Below are 23,429 nucleotides of genomic sequence, written 5' to 3' on the forward strand. Positions count from 1 at the left end.
CAGGTGTTTACATTAATGTCTGATACTTATAGTTGTTCAGTAGCCTAGAGACTCCATATTGGGCTTGGGGAGTAGTCGCCTTGACCATGTTCTATACGGCACTTGGAGTTGCCACTATGCCTGAGACTAGGCAACTTGTTGGTTATCAGAGTTTATTCCAAGTATACAAACATTTTTATCCGTTTTTATTTTATTAATGTTTGTGACATTAATTAGTTTTTATTTCTCCAGTGCTGTATGTACGAGCATTTTCCCAGCATCTATGATAGGAGAGTGGAACGTGTCGCATTAGACGATCCACAGGTGAGGAGATTGAAGGCCATGCAGGAGATTTTTCGACGGGATTGCAAAGTATAAGAGGAGGTTGGATGATCTGACAGTAGATGAAGTCATCTATACATCATACACAACTCACCGAGCCCATCGTCTATTCGATGACGCTGCATTATATTCAAGGCATATGAGGTGGGAGACCTCGGTGGTTAGTCACTTGCCTGAGAGGTTTCTCCGACATTATGGCTATGTCCAAGGCATCCCTAGATCAGTTCTGGAGCCTCCAGAATGGGGCATTGATAGATGGTTTCGGAGCCACATCATCAGCTCTGCCGGTGAGATTAGATATATGGCAGTTCCAGTTCAGCACCCTCGCAATGTGAGGATGGTTATCTGGAGTGGTATCTCACTGTATCACATCCTCCCCTTATACCACCTGCTGCAGGGTCTTCAGATGTTGTGGGGCCTTTTGTTGCTAGGGTTTCTGATCATGAGGTACCGACTAGCGACGTGCCTCCACCACCACCTCCACCAGGCTCAGATGATTAGGAGCGACTCTAGATGATCGTCATTATTGTGGATAACTTCATGGATTTGGTAAATTCGGATGGTGAGGTTTTCAAAGGATTAGCTCAGCTTGCCCGAGGGGCCTATTTAGATTTTTGATATTTTTGTATATTTTGTAGATCAGAATACTTATGACTATTATTTTTATTGCATAATATTTTGACGATTACATGTTTTGATTCGAAGATGAACATAACATAAAACAGTACAACAAACATAAATTAAAAATAACTAAACATGAAAACCTAGGTACTACCAGATGATTCTGGACGTTTAGTATCTTGATTATCTACTCGAAAGATCTTGAAATATGCGCATCCAACTCGATCACCCCTAGTTATCCTACGACGAAATAATTTTCACATGGCCGTCACATCTTCATCAGTCTTCTACTCAATCAGGTTGTATTTTTCCCTTCCATTACTATCAACTAAATCTTCACGAAACTCGATATTTCTCACCCTTCTGTTTTCGGTATCCCGCAACAATTCATTCAACTTATCTGACAAGCTGGCAAGAGATGAGGCGCCATCCGGAAGCTTGAAATCAACAGGAGGGTTGTTTTCCTTGAAATACACTTCTGCCTTAATAAGAAACTGAGAAAGAGACATTTTTTTAGATATCTTTCTCTATAACATATGCTCCTACTTATAGAATCTTGGATTCATTCTAAACCACACAAAATTGTCAGTGAAATCACAGCCCTACAAAATTGTCGACAAAATCCGGAGCGTAAAAAAAATTTGACAAAATACACTACCGGAAATTTCAGTTATCAACCAAATTTCCAGTACAGACTGGTAAATTTTGAAATTTCCATAAAATTTTGTAACATACCAAAAATTTTAAATGAACTAGCAAAAATTCATTAGATACCAGAAATTTTGATCTAAATTTAGTTCGGAAATCATTTTTTTTAAGAAGGAGTATCTTAGGAATTAAGGAAAATGAAGGGTGTCGAATATAATTTTGGGGGTGGCACGATGAAACCTCTGATAACCACTATCTCCTATACCTCTACCAAATCCATGATTACTCTCAACAACATTATCCAATGCATTAGTTTTTTTATTCTTCACATCTAACTGAGCATTCACACCATAATTATGTACCGTTTTCTTCTTGAAAAAACATGGAGAGTACCTTATTAATGGTTAGAAGAGGTTCCATCTATAGAATTTGAGATTAAACACTTTGATACTGCTCATTCAATCCCATAAAAAATTGAATAATTTTATTTTCTTTCTTGAACATTTTCAACAATATTGTCATTTTCAATGTACACCACATTTTCTGCTACTTGAGGCTTCATTGAATTGATCAATTATGAGTGAACAAGACTTTTGCATCTCTCCCATGCTAAAAAAAATTGAGATCATCTTCATTCGAAATAGAAATCGAACCATTAAAAAATTAAAACTTGTTCTTGGTGGCATGAACATGCTGCATTTGCTTCTCCCATCCATGGTAATTGTTGTCTCCTTCCAATCGAGACGTAACACACACCGTTTTAGGATTCTCTGATGGAAGAATATAATATGCATCCAATGCAATATCTGGATTTGAATATAAATTTCCGCCGATGTTGTTAGTATTCTTGTTTTCGCTATTTCTCGCCATTGCAAGAACACAAAGAAGAGCTGGACAAAACCATGCTCTATGATACCATAACATATTTTCTCTTCTTCATGAACAAACTAAGAGAAAGCAATGAATGAGTGAAAAACTAGAATTCTCATTAGCTGGAAACGATGGCTAAACAAGCTGAGAAAGAAAGAGTTAGTTAGCTAGCTAAGTAGCATAACTTCACTAACTGAAATAATTAACTCTCTTACAAACCCCAACTAACTCCTATAAAAGGGTAACTTGCTGAGCAAGTTACTTATTTTGTTGCTTGTATTGTTCGTACATTTACAGAATCAATGCATGGTTGATGTTTGATAAGAAAAAGCATTTGATGAAAACCCTTCATGTACAATTTTAACTTGTTTTACCAAAACACAACTTAAACTCAATAATATACTAGTATTATATTTTAAGGTGAAATATGAGTAGTATTAATATACAACAAGGTTCATGTGCATATAATATTACATATTTACATGTCTTAGAATGGTATAAGGTACAACAGACACAATGGTTCTTATTGATGTAAAGTAAAACATTAAAACAATCAAACAAACACACACAATAACATTACTAGATTGAGGGAACTGAATTCCTTCTCATCTGTTATTCAAAGCAGAAACACAACAAACCATATCAATCTCTTTAGATAGAGATACTATTGGGGATTCCTCGGCAAGTCAATCCTTCCGCACTAGAAGGATAAAGCAAAGTGTAAGGCATCTCCACAGGCCCATACCTATTCCTTAGCTTTTCATCTTTGTTCCTTTGAGTGAGTTTTTGCTCAATCTCAGCCAACTTCTTTCCAAACCTCTTGAAAGCCTCTTTTGGTTGTGAATCACAAGTCCAAACATCACCTTCAATTCTCTCTCCAAGGTATTGCTCATCAGAAGCATGCCTTGACAGGATCTCTATAATGGTCAGGTCAGTAAGAGTATCCTTCTTTGGTGTGATTGTCCTCAAATACGCCTTCTCGTAGTTCTTAGAAAGCTCATCATACTCAGGGGTTCCTTTCTCAGGCATGAATCTCCTGCTCTTAGTTGGCCGGTTAAGGATGTATCCTCCATACGGATACTGTCCAAAATTTACAGCGGCATGAAGTGCTGAAGCTATCCATATGAGGATAGTGCATGCTTCGATCAACTCCTTACGAGTTTGCATCTTAAACCACCATGTAGCATTCTTCAAGTCGCCATGACCCACCTCTACAACTTCTTTCCAAAATGCTTGGAGTTCAGAATCTTGTGCAATAGCTCCATCTGATTTGTAGTAGAAATTCACATATTCCTCAACCCATGTCTCAATAGCAGCCCAAATCTCTAGTCCATCAGAAGCATAAGGGTAGTCCTCTATTAGAAGGCGAAGACCGTATGGAGCAGATGGATCCTCAACAGCCACTCCTCTAGATAACATACAAGAAAGATAACATTAACACGCAAACAATATTTCTAAAAAATGAGATATAATGTTTGGTGAGGTTACCTTTTGATTAGATCATTAGGTAGTCCTTGGTCAGTGAAAACCCAATCCTTGTAAACAACAGCAGACATTTCCATAGCATAATTTCCCCACAAGAATGTTGATTCTATAATACCCTCAGCATTCACCAACACATTTCTAGCAAGTGCATTGATGTTCATTGTGTCACGGTAATGTGGAAGTAAAAGTTTATGAATAGGGTGAACCACACTAAGATGCCTATTTGTTGCTATGATGAATGGCTCAACAACAGCATGAGTGTTCAACCTGTAACAAACATGTATTCATAAATATGTTATAGATAGATAAATTATATTTGATTTTATAAATATTATAACCGAAATTCATACCAATGGCTAACAAGTTGGTGATAACACGAGTCATTTACGATAACAAAAGCCTTGGCCAGGAGCCAAACTGAAGCTTCAACACCTTCACTTGCAGGCAGGTAAATTTTACTAACAGGACCAAAACTATCACCGTCGGGATGTGGAGTACTCAGTTCAATGGCCAATGGCTTCAAAGTTCCATCATCTTGCAAGAAAAGGATGGTCCTTGTAGCATATGCCTTTGTATCAGTTGCATTTATTTTTCTCAAATATGGAAATAATGGATCATGGTGATCAAGTATGTACAATCTGTTGGTTTGGATAGCCTGTTCCACAAGATACAATTTTCCAGTGTTGTTGATTTTTAATTATTAAATAAAAATAATAGAACTTATTTTTTTCAATGAATATTGAATTGTGTCACCAATTACCCCTTCTACGGTGACTCCGCCCATGTTTGGCTCCAAGTGTTCTTTGGTTATTGTACTGGTGTTATCACCATAGAGTTGGCTATCTAAACTGCTCTTTGGTGGAAAATTCTACATCAAATGAACCAAGTAATGAGGTTAGTTAACCATTATAAACATGACATGAAATTTAGACATATTTGTCTCTGATTAAATTTACCTGAAGTTTTTTGATGATGTGTGGATTGACACCAGCAATCATCTCCCTTGCGAATTCCTCATCAGTCATCCATGCAGAATGATCCACTTCTCATGATAAAAACATTTAACAGATACATCATATGTATTTATATAATTTAGCATATAATTAAATATATTGCTATCTATGATCGGAAATTATGAATAATACTTGCCTTGAACCACTTTTGGTGGTGGAAATTTAAGTGCAGATTCACCGTCAGATCGGAAGAGTTCCTTGAACAATGGTATTGGACTAATCTGGCTTAGTATCTCAGTAGGAAGCTTAATTCCACCATCATAAAGCGAGCGCACGTCTTCAAACGTGTTAAACTCAGGGTTATTGAGTTGTAATGTAACTACAGATTTCAATTGAGGTATGATATTTTGAGATGCTGATTTGAGTATGTAAACAAGAAAGTCTGACGACTTCACATGACCAAATGATTCATCTCTTGGAAGATAAACAATGTCACTTCGACTCTCACTCTTAGGATCTGTTCACATATATAACCCAAAGTATGTTTTCGCAAAAAAATCAAAATATTTCTGCAAAAGAATTGAAAGAAAAGTTACTAGTCTTTGGAGGTTAACCTTTCCTAGTTGGTTTTCGGCCGGTTCTTCCTCTTCGAGGGTAAGGCAAGGCATTTGATCCTCCAAGAACTGGACGAGCCAAGGTAGCTTTTTTGTCAGGAGCTCCCAAGTCATTGTAGACATCATAATCATATATTCTTTCCCATTCTTTACGTTCTCCAGTTCCAAATCCTCTTAAAGTCTTTAACTCTTCTTGTCTGTAGTACACTAATGGAGCCGGAGTTTCACTTGGAAGATATGTCTATGCAAATTTACGAGATTAAGGTTGCGAGTCAGAAATTTAACAAGCTATATAAGATATAAAAAATTTATCCTTACCTTGTTGGCAAAGAAGATGCGTCCAGTTCTATACTTTCTATAATTGTAAATCCATGAGTTGCAAACAAAGTTGATGGTTCCATGATTTGGAACATCTTCAAGTGTCAAACTCACAAGGAAGAATTCACCTTGCATGAAATTATCAATGTAAAAAGCTCCTGGAATTCCCAAGTTACTGTCCCAATCAAAGTAAATACTGAATGCACATTGTTTGTCTCCCAGTGTTGGTATGGAGGTAACAAGACCTTCCAAGAATGCCGGGTTTGACACTCTTCCTTTTCCACTTGCTAGAAAAATGTCAAAAATTTAATTTTTAGTTTCACTACTAATGATTCTTAAATGGAAAATGTCTCACATGCATCTCTTTTTTTTACACTCTATGACACATGCTATATTATATAAAATGTAGTTAATTCAGTTGAACAAATAATTAATAAAATTTATGTTAAAAAAATAATTAATTTGTATAGTTTTTTTATTAAATAAGACTAATAGAGTATGTTGTATATAGTGAAGAAAATAAGTTTTTACCATCGGCACTGGTACGACTGATCAACTTGAGAGCGACTGAACGTCCCAAGAAAGAGGTGGCAGTATCAAGTATAGAGCCGGTGATACTACCAATAGCGCCAAGGGCACCACCGATGATACCGGTGGGGCTTTGAGCTGCAGTGAGGGCATTGATGTCCAAAACATTCTTTTGCATCAACACCACAGTCCCCTTCAGTTTTTGGCCTCTACCGAACAATAATGAAGGAAACATGATTAATAATGATGTTTCTCAAACAATTGTGTTACACTATCAAAGAAAAGCTTGTGTGTCTTGTAACCGTGGGGGGTGCTTGCTATTTATAGTGGTTGGGGTATGAAGAAAAGTGATATTTTTTTATTTGATAATTAATAACATGTGAAAGATATCCATAACATGTGAAAGATAGATTCTTGCTTGTATGCATTGCAAGTTACTATTTGTGAAATGAGACCTTCCAACTTCCAATGTTTTATTGGTGAAATGAGACGATCTAATGAGAAGCTAATTAGATTCTTACTTGTTTATATTAGATAATTAGATTCTTGTTTTAATTAGATAATTAGATTCTTACTTGTAAGCATTACAAAAGTTACTTATTCTTACCTTAAATGAGAATCTCCAATCTTTTATTGGTGAAATTTTAGTACTAATTTGTTTATCCTTATAACTCTATAGATGAACTAAAAATATAAAATGCGGGTTGAATATACATTTCATCTTATAAATATATTGTTTTTTTGGTTTTGTTTTCAGTTCATGCAAATGTACTCTGATTTGTTTTTGATCTCCATCGTTTTTTTTAGTTCTTGTAAAATTTTATTAATAAAATTGATATGGTAAATATATTGAATATACTTTAATCTATCTAATATTCAGTGATTATGATTATAATTATGTTCGCTTAGTCGCTGGGCATAAAGGTAAAGGATGACCGATCTTCTAAGGATTACTATTAATGATAATGAAGAGATTGATGTAAACTAACTAGTTCATAAGATAAATTAGCTGAATTATAACTAACTTCTAGTTAGTTATTTATCAAGTAGTTAGATGAATGTTCAAGTTAGTTAGACATAGCTTGTTATATAAGTAAGCTACTTCTCTTGTATACAAAGATCATGATGAGTAATAGAACTCTACAACATTTTTTTTCTTTTACATTCAGTTTTTTTTTTTTTTGCATTTCCATATGCTCATCTTGATTCTTAACATGGTATCATTAACATGTGATCAAGCTTCAACCGCTGCACTCAATTAACTCATCTCATCATCCTTGTTTTTCATCTCGTTTTTCCATTCTTCTCTCTATCGATTCTCTTCAGATTTTTTCCTATTAACCATGTCTGTTGCAAGCTGCGCAAGCAGCATCAATGGCAGACCTCCATCAAATGCTAATAACAAAGGTTATCAAACTGATACTCTCAATCCTTATTTCATGCACCCCAAGGAAAATTCAGCATTGGTTCTTGTTTCTCCTTTGCTTTCGACCAAAAATTATCATTCTAGGTCAAGATTCATGACAATGGCTCTAAGATTTAGGAATAAGTGTCACTTCATCAATGGCAGTTTGCCTCGACCACTGGATGAAGATCACAACTTTGTTGCTTGGGATCAGTGCAGCACCATGATTATGTCATGGATTCACAATTCTGCTGAATCAGATATAGCTCAATGTGTGTTATGGATGGATATTGCAGCTGAAATTTGGAATAAATAGAGAGATCATTTTTATCAAGGTGATATATTCAAAACTTCAGATCTTTAAGAAGAAATATGCCACCTGAAACAAGGTGATTCATCTATATCTTCTTACTAGTCCAAACTTAAGAAATTGTGGCAAGAATAGGACAACTTTTGTCCAATTCCTGAATGTTCATGTGACATTACTTGCCAAGCTGTTATCAAGATTCGTGCTTACAAAGATGGTGATCAAGTTATCAGATTCCTTAAAAGTTTGAATGATTAATATTCAGCTGTGAGATCTCAAATCATGTTGATGGAACCCCTTCCAACCATCTGTCGAGTTTACTCTCTTCTTGTTCAACAAGAAAGATAAGCTATTTTACCTCTTGATTAATCAAAGGTATTAGCCTTTCCTAATCTCAACCAACCTCAGAATAATGCATCCAAACCTAGTGGCAATTCTCGTGGAAGAGGCATTTGAGGTGGCAGATCATTTGGAGGAAGAGGTCAAGGTTCCAGAATATGCATTCATTGCGACATGACCAACCACACAATTGATTCTTTCTTCAAAAAGCATAGTTATCCACTCCGTTGGAAGCAAGATGGCATAATTAATCATTATGCAGTTATTCTTGACAAAACAGATGCATCTCAAAGTGATTTTAATAGAGATAATGAGCAAGTTCAAGGCAATTTGGCATTCACACCTAACCAGCATTAAGCATTACTGACCCTTATTCAAGGATCCTCCTCTTCATCATCTTATCAGGCTCACAACATCAACCATTTGACAACTCAAATTGAAAAATGGCTCAAGTATCATATGCACTATTCCTAACTCTCTTAAAGAAATTAAGCCTTGGCCATGCTCATGATGATTCGATCTGTGTTGGGCCTTGAAGAGGTAGAAGAAGAGCCCCAAGGTCAGCATACTTTTCTTGTACTCATATCGATTATGGAAGACCTTAACATATGTCAGCTCATCAGGTGTAATTGAGAAGGATCCATTATCAAGTGGTTCAAGACGCCAACTTCAAAGTCGTTGAATGGAAGACAAATTCGATTAAATAGAATAGGCACTCGTGAATAGGAATGACACATTTGTCATATTTATTGCATATCCTCTTATCCTCACCCGGAGGGAGCACCCCCTCAATCTAATGAGGACCTAACTTCACTAAAAACACGATTCGTACCGTCCCTACGAGCGAAGACAGATGTAGTATCCAACATCTCTTGGTCTACCAAATCTGCTGAAATATCTCTCATTGCCTTATTTCTCATGGTTGGTGCTACCACCATAGTGATGAACTCCATTAGAAGGAAGGGCAAGATTAAAAAAGTAACTTAAAACGAGTTCAAACTTGAATCCACCACTTCCTGTCAAAATACGCCCAGATTAATGAAATTAATTGAGGACTAAGCAAGAATGTATGAAACCCTAGAGAAGGGAAACAACGAAGAGGGAAATAAGAAACTCAAATATTTCCTTAAAAAAGAAACGAAGGTGGAAATGCATCTGCTGAGGGAATCATGCAAATAGACTTGAAACGAAGACCTGTGTAAGAAGTTTGACAGTGAAGAGGAAATCCACAAGCAAGGGAGAAGAAGAAGAAGAAGAATCTACTAAAACCCACAGATGACAAAAAGAGGAAAGTGGCATGCTAGAAAGTTCTTATAAGTATGCCCATTATGGAAAGCCAAACAATATCCTATATTGTGAAGCGAGAAATGCATCACTAATGGTCCACATTCTCTCGAAAATTCGCCAAAGACACTTGAGGGACCTAGGACAAAAGGAAAATCATTATTGATACAAATTAGGCACGTGTGTCAATTAGAAGACTGTCCGCATAGTGCATCGTATCCCTTACAGGTTTTTTTAATCGCCCACAATATATAAAGAGAAAGGTGTGTCATTCTCAGGTATTTAATTTACTCTCACTCTCACTTCACTTTGCATTCTCTCTCTGACTTGGTCGTTGGAGTGTTAATCTTACAGGTCAATTCCCTCAGCTCAAATTCACTGTAACTAATCATTATTGCACCGCTCACCGAACAACTCTATTCCACCGAGGACTCCGTTTTACACTTAACCTCTTAATATTAACTTAATCTCTAATATTAATATCTAAAAGTTAATATGTATAAATTTAAATATTTATACACTTAAAAATATTTGAGTATGTCCTTAAAAATAGGGACTAACGCGTAACGGCTTACTCTTTACCGTGTAAAAACATAAGTATCGCGTCTTGCTTCTTTTTTCTCTACAACTCTATTTCTTCACTTCTTCTAAAACAGTGAGAAAGTCCACATTTAACTCTATTTCTTCACTTCTTCTACAACTTTATATACTTTGTTGTTATATAGATAATAGATAGTAGATATATTATATATAGTGCAAGATTCATGACATAAAATCATTAAAAGTGCATTTGATATCATACAAGTGCAACAGAAGTTACAGAACAGACATAGTAGTTCTTATTTGATGTAAATAAAATATTAAAACAGTGAAACAAACATACATAATAACATGACTAGATTGAGAAAACTGAACTCCTTCTCATCTCTTATTCAAAGCAGCAACATAATATCCATGACCCTTTTTAGATGGAGATACTGTTGGGAATGCCTCTGCAAGTCAATCCTTCCTCACTAGAAGGATAAAGAAGAGTATATGGCATCTTCACTGGCCCATACCTGTTTCTTAGTGTCTCATCATTGTTCCTTTGAGTGAGTTTTTGTTCAATTTCAGCCAACTTCTTTCCAAACCTCTTGAAAGCCTCTTTTGGTTGTGTATCAGAAGTCCAATCATCGCCTTCACTTCTCTCTCCGAGGTATTGCTCATCCGAAGCATGCCTTGACAAGACCTCTATAATGGTCAAGTCAGTAAGAGTGTCATTCTTTGGTGTGATTGTCCTCAAATACGCCTTCTCGTAGTTCTTAGCAAGATCGTCATACTCAGAGGTTCCCTTCTCAGGCATGAATCTCCTGCTCTTAGTTGGTCGGTTAAGGATGTATCCTCCATATGGATATTGTCCAAAATTAACAGCTGCATGAAGTGCTGAAGCGATCCATATGAGGATGGTGCATGCTTCAATCAACTCCTTACGAGTTTGCATCTTAAACCACCAAGTAGCATTCTTCAAGTCACCATGACCCACTTCTACAAGTTCTTTCCAGAATGCTTGGAGTTCGGCATCTTGTGCAATAGCTCCATCTGATTTGTAGTAGAAATTCACATATTCTTCAACCCATGCCTTAATGGCAGCCCATATCTCTAATCCATCAGAAGCATAAGGGTAGTCCTCTATGAGAAGGCGAAGACCGTATGGAGCAGATGGATCCTCAACAGCCACTCCTCTAAATAACATGCAAGAAAGTTAACATTAGTATACAAAAAATATATATTTCTAAGATCTTATTAACAAACAGATAGACCTAAGATAGAATATTCAGTAAGGTTACCTTTTGATGAGATCATTAGGTAGTCCTTGGTCAGTGAAAACCCAATCCTTGTAAACAACAGCAGACATTTCCATAGCATAATTTCCCCACAAGAATGTTGACTCTATAATACCCTCAGCATTCACCAAGACATTTCTAGCAAGTGCATTGATGTTCATTGTGTCACGGTAATGTGGAAGTAAGAGCTTATAAATAGGGTGAACCACACTGAGATGTCTGTTTGTTGCTATGATGAATGGCTCAACAACAGCATGGGTGTTCAACCTGTCACACATGTAGATAGATGTTCATGCAATTGCTCATACATAGATACGTTATGTTTGATTGTATAAAAATCATTAATGAAGCTCATACCAGTGGCTAACAAGTTGGTGATAGCATGAGTCATTTACAACAACGAAAGCCTTTGCAAGGAGCCAAATTGAAGCTTCTACACCTTCACCTGCAGGCAAGTAAACCTTACTAACAGGACCAAAACTATCACCGTCCGGATGTGGTGTACTCAACTCAATGGCCAATGGCTTCAAAGTTCCATTATCTTGCAAGAAAAGGACAGTTCTTGTAGCATATGCCTTCGTCTCAGTTGCATTTATTTTCCTCAAATATGGGAATAATGGATCATGGTGATCCAGTACGAACAATCTGTTCGTTTGGTAAGCCTGTTCCACAAGATAAAATTTAGCAATGTTGTTGATTTTAATTTTTCAATAAAAATTATAGAACCAATCTTTCAAATAATGTAGAATTGTGTCATTAGTTACCTCTCCGACACTGACTCCACCCAAGTTGGGCTCCAAGTGTTCTGCAGTTATTATGCTGGTGTTATCACCATAGAGTTGGCTGTCTAAGTTGCTCTTTATTGGAAAACTCTACATTAACCAAGCAATGATGTTGATAAAAAGTTATAAACATTGCATGAAAATTATACATATTAGTCTTTGATTACCAGAAATTTATTAACAGATATTAAGCACTAAGTTTACCTGAACTTTTTTGATGATGTGAGGATTCACTCCGGCAATCATCTCTCTTGCAAATTCCTCATCAGTCATCCATGCAGAATGATCCACTAATCATATTAAAAAATTCAAAAGATTCATCATATTTCTTTGAATTAGAATATAACTATATATATTGTTATCTATGATAGAGAATTGTGACTAATACATACCTTGAATCACTTTTGGTGGTGGAAATTTAAGGGCTGATTCGCCATCAGATCGGAAGAGTTCCTTGAACAATGGTATTGGACTAATCTTGCTTAGTATATCAGTAGGAAGCTTAATTCCACCATCATAAAGCGAGCGCACATCTTGAAAGGTGTTAAACTCCGGGTTATTGAGTTGTAATGTAACTACAGATCTCAACTGAGGTACGATATTTTGAGATGCTGATTTGAGTATGTAAATAAGAAAGTCCGAAGATTTCACATGACCAAATGATTCATCTCTTGGAAGATACACACTGTCACTTCGACTCTCACTCTTGGGATCTATTCACATATATATAACAACAAAATATAGTTTAGCAACAATATAATACTACAAAAGAATTCAAAGAAAAAATACGCGAGTGCTTGGGTTTAACCTTTTATAGTTTTCTTTCGGCCGGTTCTTCCCCTTCGAGGATAAGGCAAAGTGCTTGATCCCCCGAGAACCGGACGAGCCAAGGTAGCTTTTTGGTCAGGAGCTCCCAAATCATTGTAAACATCGTAATCATATATTCTATCCCATTCTTTACGCTCTCCAGTTCCATCTCCTCTTAAAGTCTTCAGTTCTTCTTGTCTATAGTACACTAATGGAGCCGGAGTATCACTTGGAAGATACGTCTACATAAATTCCGGAGATTAAGAGTTGTGAGCTTAATTTTATTTTTAAAAACTACATCAAAGAAAAAAATTATGTCTTATTCAATACCTTGTTGGCGAAGAAAATGCGGTCGGTTTTGTACTTTTTAGAATTGTAAACCCATGAGTTACAAACAAATTTGATGCTTCCAACATTTGGAACATCATCAAGTGTCAAACTCACAAGGAAGAATTCACCACCTTGCATGAAATTATCAATGTAAAAAGCTCCTGGAATTCCCATGTTACTGTCCCATTCAAAATGAATGCTGAAAGCAGATTGCTTGTCTCCCAAGGTTGGTATGGAGGTAAGAAGACCTTCCAAGTATGCCTCTTTTGACACTTTTCCCTTTCCACTTGCTATAAAAATGTCAGAATTGAATTTTAGTTTCACTAATTATGATACTCAAATAGTAACATGTTATAGTTATTTCAATGATAAACATAGAAGAGAAAAGTAAGGTCAATCTTAATGGACTGAAGGATCCAATATAGACATATACTAATTTAAGCTCTTAAAGACAATCAAAAGAACCATAAATATAAATAACATTTATCTACAATTGTGTTGATATAAATAAATTTTCTATAGTACTTTAATGAGAAATAAAGATACTTGTTTAATTATTTGATAAAAATAATTTAAAACTATAAAGATATCATGTTATTTTAATAGATGTTATTGAAGATATCATTGTTATTTTAATAGATGTTGATGTTATTTTAATAGATGTTATTGAAGATATCAAGATGTTGATATGTTATATTAAAAAATGTTATTGAAAGGTAATAACATTTTTTTAAACTTATAATAGTAGTAGATGTTATATATAAAAATGTTGAGGTGAGAATATGCATCCCTCCGTCTAAGTAGATCCATTTATAGATAGACAGCAAACAGAAAGTCCAAACCATTTGTTACACCAAATATCATAAACATTTCATCATTTTGACCAATCAAATGAGTACACTTGTCTTCTCATAATAATAAAAAATATTAAATTTAAAAATTAAAAAAAAACACAAGTACTCTTTCATGTTAAGTAACACAACATATTAAGTGAAAGAAGGTATTACCATCGGCACTGGTACCACTGATCAACCTCAGAGCGACCGAACGACCCAAGAAAGAGGTGGCAGTATCAATTATAGAGCCTGTGATACTACCGATAGTACCGAGAGCACCACCGATAATACCACTAGGGCTTTGAGCTGCAGTGAGCTCATTAATGTCCAACACATTCTTTTGCATCAAAATCACAGTTCCCTTCAGTTTTGAACCCTTACCAAACAAAAACGAAGCCATTTTGATTAATTTTGTGCTTACTCTATCTTTGACAAATCAAAGAAAAGCTTGTGTGTCTTGTAACTATGGGAGTGCTTACTATTTATAGTGGTTGGGATGTGAAGAAAAATAATATTTTTTGTTTCCATGATTAGTAACATGTGAAAATACACGTTGAGTCACATATTATGTGTATTTTTTAATTTTGGGATGATTATCTCGTGGCAAATAAAATAATGATATATCCATTGCATGATTATGTTATTTAATTTGGTTGTTATATGTGTAGCGTTGGCTTATGGTCCCCTGTATTTATTGTATTAATAATAGAGATCGGAACGTTCAAAATGACACAAGGTTGTCAATATGTGTTAAATATGTAAAAATATATTGACGAAATATTTTTTAAAAGTTTATTTTGACATAAAATATATTATCCAAAATGTCATCATTTTAATAAGAGGTTAAAAATGGTGCACTGTAAAAAAAATTTTTACACTATCATTCAATAGAAACAAATCATTTTGCTATGTCATATAAACTTTTTAAAAATTACAATTTGATTTATCCTGATTCATGGTCGTGATTGGTTGACAGTGTAAAACTTTTTTACACGATCAGTGTATCACCCATTTTCTCTTTTAATAAATCATTCATAATTTTAAAAGATTAATTGAGAAATTACCTCAAATCACAAATGACCTAAACTCTAATCCAGGCCAAGTTTAGATCTGAGTAATTATTTTTAAATTGAAAATATTAATATTTAAAAAAATAATCAAATTATATATTATTAAAAAAACTATTGATTTACTTGAACAATATTTTTATCACTACTACTATTATACTATATTTATATTTGATTTCAATTATATATTTTGTTAATAATTTAAGTTTATTAAACTATGTTAATCATCATAAAAATTTAAAACAAATAGTATTTTTTAATATTTCTAAATAAACATGTGTTTTTATATTAAAAAAAATTACAAATGACGCTGACAAAAACCCTAAACAAAAAAAAAAAACTATGTCAATCATCTCAAAATTTTAAAACTAATAGTACATTTTGATTTTTTTTAAATATATGTGTTGTTTTTTATATCAAAAATAAAAAATTACAAATGACGAGACAAAAACTTGAACAACGAAGAAAAACAAACAACACTAAAAATATAAATTTTGTAAGCAAAATTGATATTATAGACTAAAAGTCGTCATTGAAAAATGAGTTAAATCATTGTTGAAAAACGAACCAAATTTTTGAGTTACAAAAAGAAAGAACACACTAAAATAATTAACTGAAAAAATAAAAAATAACACTTTTTTTCATTCATTTAATAGCACTCCATCATAGCTTCTCCATCTCACTCTATTATTGGTTCCAGAACAGAAAAGTCCTTGCTCCGCGCATCGAAAGCTCTACTTCGCAGCAGCTTCTGCATCTCACTCTATTTTTTGTTCTAGAACAAAACAGTGACGTCGTATGCGGGTATCGACTTTTGATTCCCACGTTTTTGTGAAAAAAACTTGTTTTGACCTCAATAAAGATCTCTACCATAAACCAATCGAGCATGAGCAGTAGCATCCAAGAAGGTGGTTGAAAAATCTTTCTCCACTTCAGATATAGTCTTTTATGTATCATCGTCGATCCACGCATTCTAAAACGTCACTTCTTAATTATGATGATTCACCATTCTCCAAAGAATTTAAATACTTTTAATATAATTCAAAAAATTTACTTGAATAAACAACTTATTTACAACTTATAACAAAAAAAAATTTATAAATAAACTTATAAACTTATATAAATTGTTTTTTAATAAAAATAAAATAGATTAAAATTACTTTTATATATACTATAAAAAAATTAAATTATTTTGGAGAACTTTTTATAATAAATAATTTATTATTTTTTAAAAAAGAAAACTATTTTAATAAATCTTCCAAACAACACTATACAATTTATATCAATAAATAGATTTAAATAAGTCAATTATGTAAACAAATCCTAAATATACTAACAATAGAATAGTGATAGGATATACCAACCGTTCAACAACTTTAGGTTTAAATCTAATAATAATTTATCATATACCAGATCTCATATTTAGCGCTTAGTTATTTTTATTGTTGATATTATAAAATTTAGTTCGACAAAATTTAACTTATTTTCACCTCTATTTGTTAGGTTCTTACCTGTATCAGTATGCATTGAAGTTACGATAAGGATAAGATTGGTGACTGTTTATTATTCCTATAATCATATTTAGATGGCACACGTTTTTTTCATTTAATAGTATTTACAATATAAATATTGGAACTAAAAATAAATAGCAAGTTGAACAAAGACTATGTGGTTATCATTATTGTCTCGAGACACTTTAACAATGTAAAAAGAATCTCAAAGAAAGCTGCTGATTTGTGTAACTCTATAGATAAGCGGATTCGTTGTAGCCTAGTGCGTCGTATTCATATGGAGATGGAGAAGATGGAGAAGGTGGAGATCTCTCATGTCTTTCGGGAAGTGAATGGTTGTGCTCATCAATTGGCTGCTAATGGTAAAGTGTTGGGGTGTGATTATAAAGTCTTTATTGAGGCTCCTTATTGGCTTGAGGAATAAAGATCAAAGGGGTAACTGGTTCTCTAGATCTGTGTTGGTGTAGTTTTTCTTTTTCTTGGACTTAGGCCCTCCTTTATACAAAAAAAAATGTAAAAAGAATCTTATATGGTAATAATGTAATTTTCATCTTGGTATATAGGTAATATGTAATTCACGGCCGGTCCAATCAATACAGAGGTTCCGTTTTAATTTTAAAAATGTGATCAAATTTAAAATATAAATAGAATTATAATAATTAAAAAATACATAAAAATTATATTTATGTATTAATCAATAATATATTTAATTATAATTATTTTGAGTTTTGACTATCTCAATTTTGTATGTATTGAGTTTTCATTATATCATTTTTTTGATTTATTGAATTTTTATTATAATATTTTATTTATTTTGATTATTATTTATGAAAAAATTAAACCTTTTAAAAATTTGAAATCTCAGCCCTATGCCGTAGCACTTTCTTGCACATGGATAGAATCGGACCGTCCTTGATGTAAATTCTTATACAAAAACTATTTCCCATATTAAATGCCACTCATTTTGTTAGTAACAAAAAAAGTTTTATTGACCAAATAAATTGAGAGTAGGGATAATAATAGGTACGGATACTAGTTTTTCGCTATCTGTCTCCATTTAATAAATATGGTATTTGTATGAGTCTTATACAAATTGGATTTGACATATTAAAAGTGCACATAGTAAAATTGGGGGAAATTAGGTTAGGGTTTGGATTTGGGGCTTGGAGAGTTAAATTGCAAGGAATTGAAGATGGAATAGATAAATTATGGTTGACACATGATATAAGAGATGAATGTTGCAACTTCAAACCTGAACATTGGTATCCAGATCGTCCCATCTCAACTTCTCAGGTTTTTTCTTCTGCATGTCTTCATAAAAAATTCTTTATAGCACTTTCATCTTAAATATCCAATAATTTTTTTGTCTTATTGGTTGATGTATGATTCTTAAAATGTAGTATATATATTAATAACACAGTCGGTGATGCAAGTGATGCCATATTTCATATTTGAAGCTTTGTATAAGCCTCAATGTTCATAATTTATTTTGACAAATTATAAAGTTTGCACTTGATATAGAAAGTCCATCACATAACAAGGTACAAACATAGTAGCTTTTATTGATGAAAGACATTAGAGAAATCAAACAAACATGCATAAAAACATGATCATACATAGGGGGTGAGGAAATTGAATTCCTTCACACCGATTATTCATAGCAACTATACAACAACCATGACACTTTTTAGATGGAGACACTGTTAGGAATGCCTCTAAAGGTCAATCCTGGTTCACTAGTAGGATAAAGTATAGTGTATGGCATCTTCACCGGCCCATATCGGTTTCTTAATGACTCGTCATTGTTCTTTTCAATGAGTTTTTTCTCAATTTCAGCCAACTTTGTTCCAAACCTCTTGTAGGCCTCTATTGGCTGTGAATCAGAAGTCCAAAGATCACCTTCGATTCTCTGTCCGAGGTATTGCTCATCAGTAACATGCGTTGACAATACCTCAATAACGGTCATGTTCCAAATGGTTTCAGCCTGTGGTGTGATTGTACTCAAATACGCCTTCTCGTAGTCCTTAGCAAGTTCATCATATTCAGGAGATCCTTCCTCAGGCATGAATCTTCGGCTTTTAGTTGGTCGGTTAACGATGTATCCTCCGTAAGGATATTGTCCAAAGTTAACCGATGCATGAAGTGATGAAGCAATCCATATGAGGATGGTACAAGCTTCAATCAATTCTGCACGCGTGTGCATTTTAAACCACCATGTTGCATGCTTCAAGTCACCATGACCCACTTCTACAAGTTCTTTCCAAAATGCATGGAGTTGGGAATCATGTACAACAGTTTCATCTGACTTGTAGTAAAAATTCACATATTCTTCAACCCATGACTTAATAGCACCCCATATCTCTAGTCCATCAGAAGCATAAGGGTAGTCCTTTATCAAAAGGCGAAGACCGTGTGGAGAATACGGATCCTCAACAGCTACTCCTCTGAATGACAAGCAAGGAAGATAGATTTTTTTTAGATCACTTTGTTTTTGAAAATAGGCTAAACCAGGTTGTAATATTTTGTAAGTTTAATTACCTTTTGATTAGATCACTAGGTAGTCCTGCTTCAGTGAAAACCCAATCTTTGTAGACAACAGCAGACATTTCCATAGTATACCTTCCCAACAAGTATGTTGACTCTATAATGCCCCCTGCACTGATCAAAGTATCTCGTGCACTGGCATTTATGTTCATCGTGTTACGGTAGTGTGGAAGTAATAGTTTTTGAATAGGATGAACCACACTAAGATGTCTGTTAGTTGCTATGATGAATGGCTCAACAACAGCATGAGTGTTCAACCTGTAACACATGTAGATAAGAAATTACTCATAGATAGATCAACTATAGTACTTGATTGTATAAAAATGATTACTGAAATTCATACCAATGGCTGATAAGTTGGTGATAACACGCGTCATTTACAACAACGTAAGCTTTGGCAAGGAGCCAAATTGAAGCTTCAACACCTTCAGTTGCGGGCAAGTAAACATTACTAACAGAACCAAAAATATCGCCTTTAGGATGTGGAAGACTTAGTTCAATGGCCAATGGCTTCAAAGTTCCATCATCTTGCAAAAAAAGAATGGTCCTGGAAGCATATGCCTTGGCCCCAGTTTCATTTATTTTCCTCAAAAATGGAAATATTGAATCGTAATGATCAAGTATATACAATCTATTGTTTTGTATAGCTTGTTCCACATTGACCCCATCCATGTTTGGCTCCAAGTGTTCCTTGGTTATTGTGGTGGTATTATCACCAAAGAGTTGCCTATCTACCTTGCTCTCTGGTGGAAACTCCTACATTAAATATACAGTAAGCATTAAGCAACAAGGTTAATTACCAATTATAAATATAGCATGAAAGTGAACATGGTAGTCGATCTTTTTTTTTTTTTATTTCTTTTGTACTTGATTTAAAATATTTAACTTTTACGAGTTATTACCGAAATTTTTCTGATGACCATTGGATTTACGCCAGCAATCATCTCTCTTGCAAATTCCTCATCAGTCATCCATGCAGAATGATCCACTGCATATAGTAAGAAGTTAACAAAAAAAGTTCATGAGTTTTGTTTATATGATTCTGTATATAATAAAATATATTGCTAGGACTATGAATTTGTGACTAATATACCTTGAATCACTTTTGGCACCGAAAATTTACTCGATTCACCATAGAAAAGAGAGAGCACGTCTTCAAAGGTGTTAAACTCAGGTAGATCCAAAGATCTTATCTCAGGTATGGTATTTCGAGAGACTAATTTGAATATGTCAACAAGAAAGTCTGAAGATTCCACGTGGCCAAGTAATTCATCTCTAGGTATGTAGAAATAGTCAGTTCGACTCTCACTCTTTGGATCTGCTCATATATATAATAACAAAAGTATGATCTTTAGCAACAATACTAAAATCTTTAGTATCATAAGTAGAATAAATATTTGGAGCCTAACCTGTTTCGGTTGCTTTCCTTCCCGTTCTTCCCCTTCGAGGGTAAGGCAAGGATCCTGGTCCCCCAAGAATTGGACGAGCCCAGGAAGCACCTTTGTCCGGCTCACCCAAATCATTGTAGACATCATAATCATATATTCTTTCCCATACCTTGCGCTCTCCAGTTCCATATCCTCTTAAAGCTTTCAATTCTTCATGTACATAATACACTAACGGATAGGGTATTTCATTTGGAAGGTATGTCTATATGATTTTAACCAGTTATATGTCAAATATTTGGAAAACATGATTAATAAATTAAAAAGCTACATACTAATGCTACAATAATTTGAGAGACGAGTTTATATCTTACCTTGTTGGTAAAGAATATTCTGTTAGTTTCATACTTTGCGACACTGTAAATCCATGAGTTGCAAACAAAGTTTAAGGTTCCATGTTTTGGAACATCTTCAAGTGTCAAACTCACAAGGAAGAATTCATCTTGCTTAAAATTCTCTATATAAAAAGCTCCTGGAACTCCCATGTTATGGTCCCATTCAAAATGAATACTATAAGCAGATTGTTTGTCTTCCAACGTTGGTATGGAAGTGAGAACACCTTCCAAAAATGTTTGCTTTCCAACTATTCCCTGCCCATTTCCTATCAAAATGTCAAAACTTAAATTAACTAGTCACCATTACATAAAGTTTTATATATAAAAAAAAATATTAAAATTGTTCATTAGTGTTATATAGTGAAATAAGAAAGTTAATACCATCAGCCCTCGTAGCACTGATCAATCTGAGAGCCACGGACAGTCCTAAGAAAGATTCGGCGGTATCAAGTACAGAGTCATCGATGTCATCTGGACCATCGATAACAGTTTCTATGAAACCGCCAAAGCTTTGAGCTGCTGCGTGAGGGTTAAAGTGAAACGAATTCTTTTGCACCAACACCACAATTCCTTTAAGTAATGTAGTCATCTTAACTGGTTAACTTTGCTTCTCAAACAAATGTGTTTATACTATATTTAGCAAATGAAAGAAAAGTTTGTGTCTTGTTACCATGGAGGGTACTTACTATTTATAGTAATTTGGGATCACAAGATAAAAAAAAAATTTGATTAAATAATTAACAAATATTTCATATTTTGGGTGATTATCTCGTGGTGTATTAAATAATAATACATATATGATCCAAAAATATAACATGATAATATTTTCAAGATTATTTTGATTGTTATATGTGACAATTTTGGTGTTATTCTGTTTGCCCTATTGTTAATAACGTTTTCACACTAATTAACTACATGCATTATTTCGATTGAAGCACGTTCAATATTACTACTTTTGGAGTTTAGTTTGTGCTATACAAAAGCTAAAAGATTCTGTAATTGAAATGAAATTTTTATGTCATTTTATTACTTCACGGACGGAGTTTGAAGGGGAACGGTCAAAATTATGGTTCTCCAAACTTGATATCATTTAAGTATATTCGATTTTTCTTTGTCTCAAAGCACTATATATTAGAAAAGAACTTGATAACGTTTTCTTTTGCCTGCAATAGTGTTATAATAATGCTTTAAAGCACAATCGTAGTTGTAATACTATCGATTCTAAGCAACTATAATGTTATAAACATAAACAAAATAATATTAATCAATAGAGTGTATTGTGTTATTTCTTAATATAGTCTTATTTATGAGACATGTGTAATAAGTAGAGAATTAATATAGAAGTTATATCTTAATAAAAATTTATAATCCTTATTTATAACACTCCCTTTGATCAATAAGTAGTGAATCAATATAAGTCTTATTTAAAAAAATGTTTGTAACAATTTGGAGGAAAATAGTTCAAATTTAAAGAAGGTTTCTTTTAGGTTGTGTTAAGGGAGACTCTAAGATCTCTTGAGTTAAATGGTATGATGTTTGTTTAATTGCAATTTTGGTCTTCCTATTATCCATTTTTTAGATCCCTCCACTTTAAAATCTCGAGTTTTAGTCCATTTATTCAATTGTTTGAGGAGTTTAATCCCCCTGCAAATCCGAAGGAAAATTTTAATGACATGACACTCATATTGATGACGTGTTAGCGCCAATTCAGCAATGAACTGTTAAAAAAAATATTTTTATTTAAGATTTATGTTGAACATGTCATCAATATAAGCTTTATGTCATTAAAAATTACATTCAGATTTGCAGAGGGACTAAAATTCTCAAAAAAATCAAAATAAAAGAGCTAAAATTTCAGATTTTAAAATTGTGGATAAAAATAGATAATAAATATACCAAAATTGCAATTAAACTTAAATGATTAAAGAGAGAATAATGTGGAGTCTTATATTTTAATTCCCAACTTTTCAAGCCCATTTCAATAAATTAATATACATAGCAGTCAGATTATCAATGAAAAATATTACGAAAAATTCCATTAATAACGTGTTGTGAAGTTCTACTATGTCATTAAGTAGGGTGACAAATGAACATGTCCATTCTGTTTATTTTTGTTTTATAAAATTTTACCAAAAAAAACGAGACAAGCATAGTTAAAGTTAAAGATGTAGTCCTAAATCTTAGTTCATCCCAAAAAAAAATAAGGACGGGACATAGTGGAGCATGCAAGTCTTATGCCTTTAAAGACTAAAAATT

At 33.7% G+C, this 23,429-nt stretch overlaps 3 protein-coding genes across 3 annotated transcripts; all 3 read right to left on the reverse strand.

The window, feature by feature from the left end:
* Positions 1–2,958: 2,958 nt before the first annotated feature.
* Positions 2,959–6,644, reverse strand: LOC131623362 (linoleate 9S-lipoxygenase-like). Its single transcript, XM_058894376.1, has 9 exons — positions 6,362–6,644; positions 5,831–6,117; positions 5,513–5,753; positions 5,095–5,415; positions 4,902–4,987; positions 4,706–4,813; positions 4,296–4,600; positions 3,949–4,212; positions 2,959–3,868 (listed from the first exon to the last, which is right to left on the reverse strand). The coding sequence occupies exons 1-9, from the start codon at positions 6,591–6,593 to the stop codon at positions 3,112–3,114; spliced, it is 2,601 nt and encodes an 866-aa protein (XP_058750359.1). The 5' UTR covers positions 6,594–6,644; the 3' UTR covers positions 2,959–3,111.
* Positions 6,645–10,458: 3,814 nt separating this feature from the next.
* On the reverse strand, positions 10,459–14,732 carry LOC131623363 (linoleate 9S-lipoxygenase-like). Its single transcript, XM_058894377.1, has 9 exons — positions 14,443–14,732; positions 13,436–13,725; positions 13,107–13,347; positions 12,691–13,011; positions 12,503–12,588; positions 12,281–12,388; positions 11,874–12,178; positions 11,520–11,783; positions 10,459–11,414 (listed from the first exon to the last, which is right to left on the reverse strand). Exons 1-9 carry the CDS (start codon positions 14,669–14,671, stop codon positions 10,658–10,660), a joined length of 2,601 nt encoding a protein of 866 aa, XP_058750360.1. The 5' UTR covers positions 14,672–14,732; the 3' UTR covers positions 10,459–10,657.
* Positions 14,733–18,383: 3,651 nt separating this feature from the next.
* Positions 18,384–21,833, reverse strand: LOC131623365 (linoleate 9S-lipoxygenase-like). The gene is made up of 8 exons (XM_058894380.1): positions 21,555–21,833; positions 21,153–21,439; positions 20,803–21,043; positions 20,487–20,711; positions 20,296–20,381; positions 19,737–20,149; positions 19,388–19,651; positions 18,384–19,293 (listed from the first exon to the last, which is right to left on the reverse strand). The coding sequence occupies exons 1-8, from the start codon at positions 21,760–21,762 to the stop codon at positions 18,537–18,539; spliced, it is 2,481 nt and encodes an 826-aa protein (XP_058750363.1). The 5' UTR covers positions 21,763–21,833; the 3' UTR covers positions 18,384–18,536.
* Positions 21,834–23,429: the final 1,596 nt, after the last annotated feature.

The sequence above is a fragment of the Vicia villosa genome, unplaced genomic scaffold (assembly GCF_029867415.1).
Source record: "Vicia villosa cultivar HV-30 ecotype Madison, WI unplaced genomic scaffold, Vvil1.0 ctg.000060F_1_1, whole genome shotgun sequence".
Lineage (NCBI taxonomy): Eukaryota > Viridiplantae > Streptophyta > Magnoliopsida > Fabales > Fabaceae > Vicia > Vicia villosa.